Raw genomic sequence first — 13,040 nt, 5'->3', positions numbered from 1 at the left:
GTATTATAAACGTCAAAGGAAGAAACTGTAGTTTCAAAGCCTAYAGTATGCACAAAGTTAATTTAATGTTTAATTAATTCCACTCACTTTACATAACAATGCCTCTAATCAAATCGGAATTTCAAGCCATTTATACATTTGCATATTTCTTCATGATCATGAAGAAAGAAAATAAATTGTTTTAAAGGTGCATTGTTTCTTGGATGTGAGAAGTGAAGATACAGTTTTTGTGATGAACATACTGAATATTGTTTATAGCTCTGAACTTATTAATTACTGATAACATCTTTGTATCCAGGAATTTCAGTAACTACTAATTATCTTATAGTATTATTTGTGAAGTGATAAGTTTGAAATTGGTAAGCCTTTCTCAAATTGTCATTTGTACWGCCATGGTGGCTTCAGCTACTTGATGCAATGTTTCTCTTGCTCTCAAATAACCACAAAAAAAGGTGATGTTATGAATTTTAGATTTCCTTGTAAGTGGTGTTTAAAGCCAACAATGAAACACTGCATATGACCTAGCTATTCCAAACTTATCAGCACTAGGTGGTAGAAAAAGCTCCAACTGTTACATATGTGAATGGAGAGAAGCTCATTAATACAGTGGGTCACATCTCAGTACTACTCTTCTCAGCTGATGACCTCCAAAAGCAGCCACACAGGTATTAAATTACATTCTAAAAGAGGCTAGAGAAAGACAAAATACAGTATGAATTTAAACCTCATTTATCACAATCTAGCTGAAGAAAAGCAGAAAACAAGAACAGTTTTATATAAATACTAGAAACCTTAATAACAAGCATTACAAATTGCAAGTTACCATCATCAAGAAGAAACCTAACAGAACAACTTGTGTGCCTGTTAAAATCACTGATTATAGGCAGGAAAAAAGGTATAACAACGGTATAGCAAAGCTAGTATCAGGAAGTAACAACTACTGATACTTCAGGAGTTGGAAACATGTATGTAGGATTTCAGAAAACACAGCCTGGGTTGCAAACATCAATTCACAACCAAGAAAAGAAGAAACTGTTCAAAAAACTGTSTTAATGCTGTGCATGAACACTATTTTTTTAAATACTATTTTAGTAAAAGATTTGAGTTAGTTTTTGCAAAATACAGTTAAAGTTTGTAAAATTCAAAGATGACTTCTCCCTAACAAAAGATTTTCTCAGTTATTGCATCTAACATAGGATAACTTCTTTAAAGGAAGGGGAAAAAAAAAAGACATCAATGAGCAGAAGGAAACTGTGTTGAAGTAAACAAGCCTGAAGATATCAAAAAAAAAAAAAAATTAACCAACATTTAACAGCTACAGTTAATGCCGACTGGTATCTATAGTAAAAACCAGAAATGCTTCCAAGCTCACTTCTCTACCTCATGTATGAAACATAAGGAAATTTCAAGCTGAATACAGAACATGAATTGTCCTGATTCAATGTAGCCCTCATAATTAGAGCACTTGCAGCAGAATGGTGATCGGCSCTACCAGAACATAACGGGGGGTTAGTAACAAACACAGTAAGTCATTACCTCTGGTGGGAGGGAGACACACAAGTAATTACTGCCTGTGGATCACTGAGGAGTTAGTTGAGATACACGGCAATTCTCCCACAATCTATTATAAAACTAGCACCTTTACTGAATCCATAATTTTGGTATCCAGAGTTATACTCCAGCGTAAGCAACGTTGCCTTGACTGTAACCCTGAGGCCCCAAGCTTGCCTATGAAAGTACTGCACAGGATTCTCTCGAGGAGTAAGACTGAGAGGTTTGATGCAGCRTAATTGGTTTTATGCAAGATATTTCTTTGATCCATTATCAATCACATGTGCAAATTCACTAGGCTCATTACGATCTTGTGGTTTGATTTTATTTGCTCCTCATAAAACAATTCTAAGGCCTTTTTAAGATCAAAACCATAACTACATTGTTAAAGTCCCTTCAGAAATTATTTAAAAGTGAAAAAGCCATAGCATAGAAAGTCTTTTGGTTGCTGTGTCTGTCAATCACCTAGCAACAACGTGACCAAATGTTGTATTAAAAATGCATAGGGAATTGTAATGATGTTTACAGGCACGTTTTGTTTCCCTCACGGTTACACTGACAGGTAAGGAAGGGACTCTGCCCTCACCTACCAGTAGCACTCCAAACTCCAGTACTCCACTGCCACTTTCATTTTTCTTTGTTCACTTCTGAGGGGGAATGGTTTGGTAACAAAAAAAATGGAGTAACGTGCTCTCCACTTTGGTTGGGGTTAACATGCCCGTTTTAATCTACTACAAAATGGTATTGCATCAGCCCAACAAAACAACAATTTATATCTTTCCCCTAGCTCCAAAAGTAACCACAAAGCTCCTTGAAGACTTTGACATCAAGACGACATTTACCAAAAACTCACATTTATAATGTACTTTCTTGTGGAGCTTCACAAACAGCTCAAACAAGTTGAAACATAGCTACGTACYCTGTTAGAATATTCTGAGTCCAAATATACCTGGTGGCTCAGTTTTATGGAAGCTGCTAGGTATCAAGCAAGTTGCAACCTCTGGTGTCTACGCCATTAAAAGAGTTAATTTTTGTTAGGTCTCTTGACCTTCATTAGAAGACATTTCCTTAAATATCTTGTGCTCTGTGATGCACAGAGACATGAAGTCTAGCCTAGTAAAACTGGCTACTACAGTTACAGGAGCTGCCATATATCAAGTGAAGACTACTTGAATAATCAGTGTACTGCTAGGAAATACCAAGAGATACAATACACTATCAAGCAGGCATTTCCTTAAAAGATTTCCAGACCTTTCACCAGTGCTTTTAGAAGTAGTGAAAAATTAAATAAAATTATACCGTTTGTGTTATAAATTGGTATTTCTTTTCAAAATAAGCTATTAAGATAAAAAATAGCATTGCCCTCAGATTTTAGGCCAACCATGAAAGCTACTCAGATTGCTGACTCATTCAGTGGCCAGGAATAAATTATCAAGAAACTGGAAAAGGCAGGTAGATGAACACATCTGTTTTGGAAAAAGCACTCTAACTTTGAATGAGCACAAGTGATCCGAGAGTTGATTTAACTTTATACATAAGTAAGGTAATCTAGCAGGAGAATTTCCTGAAACCAAATTCACATTTCCTGAAACCAAATTCACCATCCTCGCAAATGTCATCTGGGTATTTGCTTAACCCAAGTGAACTGGTGATGTGGATCAAAGAACAGATCAGACCAAGTAATTCTTTCCTCTTGTTTTGATTTTTCTTTTTTTTCCCTTAGAAAAATGAAAAATAACAGTTAAAATCAGATTTTTTTTTCTTTTCTATATTTATACTTTTCCTTGTGTGTTAGGCTACATTTATACTTTCCCATGGAAAGCCAAATAATTAAAAATTCATTTGGAGTCTGTTTTGAGCTAGTAGGGTTATATTTTCCCTGATAAAATACTCAGGTGGCATAATTTTATCTTTTATACTTAAAAAACCTCCATGCGTTATATTCAAACAAAACCCTGCTACCTTTTAGCATCATTTTCTAAGAGTATTCTAAGATGCTTTCAGCATCATAGCTATTATGAGGTTACAGCAGATATGCAGAATTGCATTGCCCATTATTCCTAAAAACTAGGCTTAGCTTCACACACCAGAAAGCTGAATAGTGCAGAGCACAGATTGGTTTTGACCACAAAAGGAAAGAGACTGAAGGGAGCAGAGAACATGAGGTTCAGACAGTTTCATGAAAATGTCAGGAGGCTTCATGAAAGTCTCATGCACTTTAGCTCAATGGTGAGACTACTGTAAGAAAACAAAAGTACACAAAAAAGCAAGGCAAGACGCAAATACTTATATATTACTTTGAGATGTAATTATCCCAAGCATGTTGATTTATGGAAGCTGCAATTCCATTTCTATGGGACCTTGCTGTCCCAGTAACACAAGAAATGCTAACCATGTTGTAGACTCTAGTGTGAAATAAGCACTTTTTTTTCCTCAAATCCTGTAGGAACAAGAAATTTGGCTAAAATAAGAGGGTGCAACCAACCTCAGCAACTCACTGTCATTGTTTTCTTAACATTCACACCAATTTATGCTTTTTGAGTGGGCTGTGGACAGAAACAAGCTTACTTATTCCTTTTTTTTTTTTTTTTTTTTTTTTTTTTTTTTTTTTTTTTTTTTTTTTTTTTTTACTTAGTATACAGAGGTCATGGAATCCCAACAGCAGGATTCTTCTGGCACAAACTACTGTCATTGCTAACCTAACTTATGCTAYTATTCTTTCTGACATGCCTTCACAAGAGAACAGGCAGGGAAGGGAAAAGAGGTAATACTGACTTTAAAAGATTTTGGGGGGACAAATGAAAAGCTTGCAAACGTCAAATTTAGTAAGCTGACTTGCTGAAAGAAGTTTTGAAATGTTTTAAGATTGTATAAACCCACATGCTTAAAAATAAATTCTATAAAATTCAAAAATATTTAAACAGAAGACATCTCAAACATCTCAGTCACAGCAAAACATAAGTTGCATAAGTAACATAAATTACTAAATTAAAGTAAGAGATTTTCAGTGTTCTCAGCTGTTCATTTCAGCTTATGTAATGCCCAATTTTGATTTTAAAAGTACTAATTCTAGTGAAAAAAAAACCCTGGATATCATCAAAGCATATGTAGTATGATGAAACATAAAGAGGAATAATGTTYTAAAATGACTCTTAGCGAATTGCACACACTTTACACCATGTAATTTGGACATCTTTTCTACATATTCTTTTTCCTTGTTTGATTATACCTTTGAGTCACAGTGACCTCAGAGCATGTTTTTGCTGGTGGTGGGGTTTGTTTGTTTGATTTACAGACTACTRGAATTTTAACAGAAAAGAGCAAGAGACATGGAGATCCGCTACTTACAGAGCTCAGAATATCCAGGGACCTAAGATCCTAACAGCTGGTTTAGTGCACTGTTTTTTGGGCAGATGAAACATTTGAACTGCACCATGAAGGTAATCTAGGAGTCAGATACACACAACCATGTTCATAACCTACTGATACACTTCAGATCAGCTTATGTCTAGGTCAATCTGTTAGAGATACAGTCTAAGATCTACAGAGAAATTTTCATTGCAAATGAATCAATGTAGAGAACTCATTCCCACATGAGTAGAAAGATACCTTCATCAAATGAAGCAGAGAAATAAAGCACTGCAGGAATTAGGAGATGTTACTATTTCATTTTCTTCCATTACCCTTTCAAAGGTTACGAACAAAAACAAGATGCTGCAGTGAGACGCCCTTTCTTTACAAAAGATCCTTATTCGCATTAGAAAGATGCAACGACTTGCAAAGATAAAGTCAACACCTTCTGAGTGCTGTTCTGCCCCTGAGGTTTGTGGAGGGGTGACAGAAGATATGTCAGTGAAACTGACCTCTGTCAGGGTATAATAATCACAGTAGTTTTAAAATAGTCTTTGGCCTACTTTAGGATATTTTATTTGCTACAGTACTGAATTTGTTCATTTTACAGAGCATTTCAGTTTATCAAGGTGATTCTTGAATAATGCAAGGACAGCTATTTTTACATGTAGTGCAGTCCAACAGACTGGAATACAAAGAAACTTTAGGAAAGTAATAACGCATAGGTGGTGAGGAATACGGTTCAGAAGAGGGCAGAGGAGAAAGAATTTAAGCTTAGATAAAGTTGTTCAAGCTTACCTCTTCTCCTCCCCCATTTTACTTGTTTTAATATTCTCTGATTGTGAATGTACTTGTTGACATTTTCAGAGCTGTTATCTGTAATTATCAATGACAGCTAGATGTAGTGAACTCCTGCAAAATAAACTAATCAAGAACAATTCCAGTGACTAGAAAGCCTAAAAGTCAGCGCAGGCCTCTCTGAAGCCAATACTAATAGACAAAGTTTGTCATGTGGTATTACTGTTCACCTGTTTTAGTTAAGAGATCCCAAAATGACTGAACAGGATGTAGGTCTGTGGAACTGCAATTTATTATTCAGAGAATAGGCGTAATTGCAAGCTAAAAGTAAGACTGCCATGTGAGGAGAATAAAATGGAGATACAAACTGCTACGATTAAAGAACATACCAATTTACAATGAGCCAGATTTAGCACTGACTCACGTATTCCATAAAAACAAACTGAATTCTTACGTGCAATTGCTACAAAATCCTTTATACTGATATCCAGTCAGCACCTTATTTTCACATACAAATGTATCAAAACATCATAAATCATACATTGCAATGAACAACCATCTTGCTCTCTTCTACATTAAACAGAGTCTATGCATCATTAGATTTTTTACTGCTAAGATGCTTGTAAAACCTTCCTTATTTCATACAGAATTTAGCAATATCATTAGGGAGATATTTGAGATGTTTGGTAGGCAAGCAGGGCTTTGCAATCCAGGGTAATGGTGCTTAATCCTAGCAAGGAGGAAAGCATTCAAAAAAGATGCTGTTTAGAGAAAAGAAGACAAAACAAGAATCAAAAACATGGCAAAACGCGGTCTTGCTGCTCTATCTCTGTTCTGTTCTCTGTGGACATAGATAGTAACTGTTGCTGCTAAACAGCAAGAAAAGAGGTCTCAAAACCAGAAAGGTTTGAAGCCTGTGCTCTCAACACAGAGAAAGTGTTCTAAGATGGAAACACTCCAGAACCTTTTAAGCTGAAATGACCAGCTACCAAAATGGTCATCATCTCCTAGAATGTATTGTCTTAACAGATATTTGACTTAATTTTTTTTTTAAAAAAAGAATGCTACTCTTAAAAGCCAGTAATGGTGGAAAAGCTTTTACAGTTGCATACTACTAGGAAACAAAACAAAACAAAACCAAACCTTCAAAACACTTCAGTTCCGTATTTGATCTAGCAAAGGAGTTTATTTTAGCAGTAACTGGGAAAGTTTCTAGCTAAAGTGAAAGAACACTGTGCAGGTAAATATCTTCAGATGAAATCCACATGCCAAAAGCATTAGTAGCAGTTATTCAGGCCACAAGCAGATGAAAGATGAAAGAATTAAACACCTGAACAGTGTTCCCAGAAAACTGAGTAAACAAGAATACCGAGAGGTATGCTCAATTTTTCTCCGTTAGGAGAGCAAACTACTACTACTTCTACTTTTGCAGTAGATGCATCTGTTCAATCAGGTACAACGTCCATGACCAAGTCATGCTAGGAGAAAAGCCAAGTCAGGCTAAGGTCTAGGATGTGTATTTCAAATACCAATGTAACTTCCGGGGGGTAATCTCATGTGTTTTTAATTAAGATCAGTACTGGAGATACTACTTAAGTTTAATCTTATGTGGATTTTATAATCAGCAGGAACTGTGCTGGACAGAAATCACCAAAAAAGTACCTAAAATTTCATACAGTTCTTGTGCAATTCTTTCCCCTTCCTCCAAGCCCATTTAGTAAACATCATCTTCTCCAGTCCGTTCAACAGCAACAGGCTCTGACAGTGTCAGCTTCCCAGGCCTGAATATTTCTTCTGCCTCTCACTTGCAGAGGGAAAAAAAAGGCTTATTAACTGTCTTTCTGCTCCTTGTAGAGCACTGCTTAAAGGGCATTTCTTCAGTTATTAGCGTCGGATAGCCTATTTGAGATGACGGACATCACACTTGGTCTGTTTCCCATCTATTCATGGTTTAATTTATAAGATACTATCTTGTTGACATGCCTCAGTTTTACAGTCCTATAGCTGAATCATAGCATAGCTGTTGGTACAGCTGAGAAGAAAGAAATTTGCAGACAACTCGACTCAGTATTACAACCTGTAATGGAAGGCGTCTATCCTCAAACTGTCAAACTCATCTGCAGCCCCACTGGACTCTTCTATGGCTATGGTCAACTCACTCGGTCAGGGCAGTGATGTTCTCATCTAGGAGACAATCCAGAAATGACTTAAATTCTTTGAAAAGTATCAATATAAGACTAGTGCAAATGAGCCAAAAAAAACACTGAACACAGAAAAYGATTAATTCACACGGATTAAAACTAAAACTCCAGGCATTCATGTGACCAGCAGCCCAGCAGCCCATAAGAGCATACTTTTTTCAAAAAAAAAAAACACACGGTTGCAGTTATCATCTTTGTTCTGCCCACAGGTACCAAACCAGGCATTCTCTGTCAGTTGTATCTTCTGCTGCCACCATGATTCTGACCCTCATGAGAATGAATCTACAGGAAGAATAATTTGGCTATAGCAACACCTTTGCTGCTTCAGAAATCTAACACCTTTTGGCTGAAACAATTTCACATAAAGTAGTAATTCTTACTGCTTTTCCTCACCTGCCCTTTCAATGCAACATTTACTCACTTAGTCAGTTAATTCCTATTACCTCAGAGAAACTCAATGCAGCATTGGAACAGCAGCAAAAAGCAAATGATTCAGTCTGGTCCCCTGAAAAAGAAACCTTATCTTCATCCAGCAGTGGGTTCTTATGGGTAGGAAGCTTTGACACTGATGGCAAATATGCAGTTTACAGAAATTAGGAATGCATGACATAAATGCACCATCTCAAAAAGCCTCATTGAATTTCCATGTAATAAGAGTAACTTTTATGTTAGTGATTTTCTAAATAAGGTGGGCAGTGCAAAGTCTGAGTTTCTTCCTCTACAGAAAAAAAAGAAAAAATCACGAGAGAATTAAAATAAATGAAACTGTCTTCCATCTTCCAGCTGCTTGAATGGGATGAGAGCTTAAGATAAAAAATAAAATCCTCATTTCAAAAATAAGTTAGCTCAAATCACAGCAATTAGAAAGTCTAATAAAGACAACATAAATGAGGACTGACCAACACAAAGGAAGAGATATTAAACAGATGTATTGGTTTAATTTTCTTTAGAATTAATATAGAAATATATGCATCTTTAAGAACTACATACATTTTACTTAGATAAAGACAGGATATGGGAAAAGATTCTATACTGTTGCTGAGAAACAAAGGAGGGAAAGTATTTATGGCTAAGTTCATGTCATAATTTTGTGCCTGCAACAATTAGAATAGCTTGTATATTAGTAGTACAGAGAATCAATACATTGATGTTCAAGAATCTTCATAAGGTTTCAAGCATTCGTTCTGAACTAACTGACATTTCCATCTTCTGAAGTTTTTGATTACTGTGGTAGATGCTCAAGCAGTTCAGAGTTTGGCATAATCCTTCAGGATCATTTCCARCTTCTGGCTCAGCATGATGTTCCCCTTCACTTTTAGTTTACCAGAAAAGAATGCCTACAAGAAGTAAAGGAGAAAGAGGGAGGAGACAAGGGGAGAGAGAGAAAGAAAAAAAATGTGTTCAACTATTTATTCACAATCCAAAGGGTTACTAGAGCCAACAATAAGTCAAAGTAAAGTATGGCTGTATGGGAAAGCCTTCAGTAAGCAACGTCCATTGGTTATTATCAGAAAACAGCGTGAGCTTCATATTAATAGTATCCAGATTTATCACTGGTAAGGCCAAGCCTACTACTCTGGAGGGAAAAAACCACCACCACCACCCTTCAATGACTTCCATTGCTTTTTTAAGTATAGTAGCATTTCTGGTAAAATCAAACTTCTGTTCATGAAGCTGATGAGAAAAGTTAGCAAAAACACAAAAATAAAGTTCCTAGTCCTCCCAACCACACCCCACAGAAATCCACACATCTTTGTATTGCTCATTGCGTTATTTGCTCAAATTTTTAACAAATTCAAACGGGAACTCATACCATATAAACATATTCAATGAGAATGCACTGACTTTATACATAATACACTACAATAATGCAAGACCAAAACAATATAGAAAATTTTGTTGTGCTTGCAGAATCACAGATCGACCAAAATTTTCACTGAAATGCTGCTATATTACATTTTTGTTGTCTGTAGTTCAAAGACCTGCATGCCCTATTTCAATCTTTTTTTTTTCTTTTTTTTTTTTAAGTAGTTTTGCTTTGCTGTGGCTTTGCAATTTGAAAGCTCTTTGAAAGTTCTGAAACAATGTGCTTTTGCATGGCTCCATTAACTTGAAAAATATTCAAATAAGGACTAGAGAGAGCCAGCAGAACAGAATTTGAATAGATTTGAATAGATGCTTTGAGCTTCTTTAGATGAAAAACTTCACAGAAGCTCAAAGAAAATAGTAAAGTCTAAGAACAGATAATGCGCCTGAATTGGAGTCACTGTCCTTTAGTGTTCTCAAGTTTACTCATCAACATCTTGTTTGTTTACGCCTTATGCCTGCTACATACAGAAGGTCACAAACGATTTTCTTCATGTGATACGCAAGACTTGTAACAAACCTTCGCCAACATTGTTAGTCTCCAATTTTAAATTCAAAGTCTTCAACAATCGTTAAACTTCTGCTTGAGATCAAAGAAAAGCAACTGTTTGATATATGATGAGCTAATTAAAGTTTTCATTTACTCAAGTTCGAGTCTATAAGCTGATATATTCAATTTATGACAGTTTAATTTACTTTTATGTGAGGCTTGCCTTTTTTGGAAGCAAAATTAGTAGTTTCAGAGCAGCTTATTATCTCAAGAACCTAAAATGCAGACATATTACACACTTTTAAATATTCCTTTCCCTTAAAAATCTACCTAATTTGGGAATTTTGCCCATTTTCAATGGATCTGCATCCATACATCATCTGAGATTTTTCTTTACTACAGTAGCAGTAGTAAAATCAGAGTACCGCAACATATGTCAGCCTCCTGTAAGGTAACCAATTAAAATAGCCTGAGTGGTAAAACTGACAAATCCTAACCCTGCAAATCAGGTATTCTGAAGTGCCAGGAAACAAACAAATAAAAAAAACCTAATTTTGTAGTGGTAGGCTTTATGTTATTTGAGGTATCTTTGTCCTCCCACACCTAGCATAAAGATGGCATAAATTTCTTATCACATGCTCTGACTAATTCAATACAAGGTTAATGATGTGCCTACACTCAGTCTGAATCTGGTTTGCCCTGTCAAAACATYCAGTGTTGCAGACTTCAGAATGCTAATAGTTGAGAAACTACAGCTTGAATTAAAACAGATACTATCCCCCTATGCAAATGAATACATCTATGACAAGGGTTTTACCTTCTGGGGGTTGGTCTTTTGTTGAACTACATCCATGAAATCCTGGTCCGAGAGAGTGAAGGTGGTATCAGCAGAACTTCTAGCAGGTCCTTGATAGACTTCTCCAGAACCATTCTTTAAGTCAATTGCTGAGAAGCAGCAGTAAAGATAGATTTATTTCAAGATAAAGATTATATTTTTAGCCAAAAGTAATGTTACTTTCCTTACCTATTATGAAAAGTCCAGTTTAACCACAACTCTCTAGCTAAAAGCCACTTGGAAACAACATTTTTTTTTCTTTTTCTTTTTCTTCTTTAATGAAAGAAAAGAATAGATATTACAAYAGGGGAAAAATAAACCCAAATGATTCCTCTACTGTTCTAATAAGAGTTAGTCACGTAAGTAGCAACAGAGGTTTACATCCTAAATGCTATGATTTAAGCAATTAGATAGTAATCAGCCCAAACCTCAAACTCTGCCTTTTTAGATAGTGAGTATTAAAGTATGGGGTTTCCTTTTTTCTTCTCTCTCTCTTTTTTTTTTTAATCCATACTTCAGTCATAATCTGCATAGTGCTTATAATAATCTCTAAGTGAGAGCAATTCCTACATAACCTGAAAAATCTTTACCATCCTTTTCTGACATGCTAAACAACCCCTACCTGTTACAGGATGATGAGTTGGAATCTACTCAGTTATCCTACTGAAGTCACTGATGCTTCTGTGGTTTAGACATTAGCCTTCACAGAAGACAACAGCATGTATTTCCTGACTGTTTAGACTTTTCCAGCATCCTAAATAGTTAGGCTAAATTTGTGATATTCAAATAGAAAATGAGACATTGCTCTCTCCATAATGTCCATTCTCTATATGGAGCTTAACACAGCAAGCAAGGTTAGGAGATACATATACACAGTAAGTCTTACTACTTTATTATAGTATCATTAACCTATGTCCATGGGATACAGTAACTTCACTGCCATTAATACAATTTAACATAGGTAGTACTGATAAAGATTGTTAGCAGTTTGGATGGGAACTTTACTAAAGGAGTAGAAAACAAAAACAAAAAAAAGCCTATGTCAAAGCAGGAAAACATCCACTTAAAAAAAACAAAGACAACTGCCCAATATGTAAGTATTTCCTTTCTTAAAGGAAATGAAGTTAACTCAATCATCAAGAAAGTCTTCAGTATGATCTCAGCTTTCTGATTAGATCAAAAATATAGGCATATAAGCATATACATCCCAACTAAATTTGTTTTGTTTTTTTACAGCAAGAACTTAGCAATTAATTCTAGAAACATCCAGCTCAAAAAACAACCCCACTGGCCCACTGGTTATCTGAAAATTCTTTTCATAGATGGAAAAAAACCCCACAAAACCCAAAAAACAATACCTACACAATAGTTAAGTTTCAGAAGATACTATTAGTGCAAATACTGTAGAATTTTTAAAGTTAGTAATAAAGCTTCAAGGTTTTAAAACAGCATAATATGTTCATAGAAGTGAAATATAGTGCTGGTAAAACATGCGGTGGCATTTTCCCTACTTTGCCCCATTGGTAACATAGGCTGCTCTGCTTGAGGTAAAGAGGATCTTCAGCCTTTGCCAACTACCCGCCCTCCTCTTCTGGAAGGCCAAAACTTCCTCAGAGTGTCTGGCGCTTCAGAGTCTTATCCCCCGACATGAAACGCCCTGCCAAAATAATCTATTATAAAGCTAACCCTGTCAGGTATTGTGTCATTTATTTAGAAGAATGTTTTGACAGGATGTGCTCTGCCAACTCACTCTGAGCTCACAAATTTCCAGTCTTCCACTTCCTCTTTATTCTGTTTACAAAATATTAGCAGAGATCTACCAAAGAAGGGGGGGGGGAAATCAGAACAGCCACACAAACACACACACAAAATAACATGATATCAAGTGYTTTCTTTTCATGAAAACATGAAGGAACCTTTTCCTTCATTTTTTTAAGGCCTTTTGGAG

General features: G+C 35.8%; 1 protein-coding gene across 1 annotated transcript in view; it reads right to left on the bottom strand.

Moving 5' to 3' along the window:
* Positions 1-5,970: 5,970 nt before the first annotated feature.
* The window catches only part of HSD17B4 (hydroxysteroid 17-beta dehydrogenase 4), a 68,624-nt gene continuing 61,554 nt past the window's right edge, over positions 5,971-13,040 (bottom strand). Inside the window, exons 23-24 of the mRNA XM_085305403.1 lie at positions 11,075-11,202; positions 5,971-9,238 (exon numbers count right to left, since the gene is read on the bottom strand). Coding sequence (XP_085161529.1) covers positions 9,149-9,238; positions 11,075-11,202 — 218 coding nt within the window. The 3' untranslated portion in view covers positions 5,971-9,148. The remainder of the gene's footprint in view (positions 9,239-11,074; positions 11,203-13,040) is intronic.

The sequence above is a fragment of the Rhea americana genome, unplaced genomic scaffold (assembly GCF_003343005.1).
Source record: "Rhea americana isolate MKP2758 unplaced genomic scaffold, rheAme1 scaffold_22, whole genome shotgun sequence".
Taxonomy (NCBI): domain Eukaryota; kingdom Metazoa; phylum Chordata; class Aves; order Rheiformes; family Rheidae; genus Rhea; species Rhea americana.
This window is presented reverse-complemented; position numbering and strand designations above follow the sequence as displayed.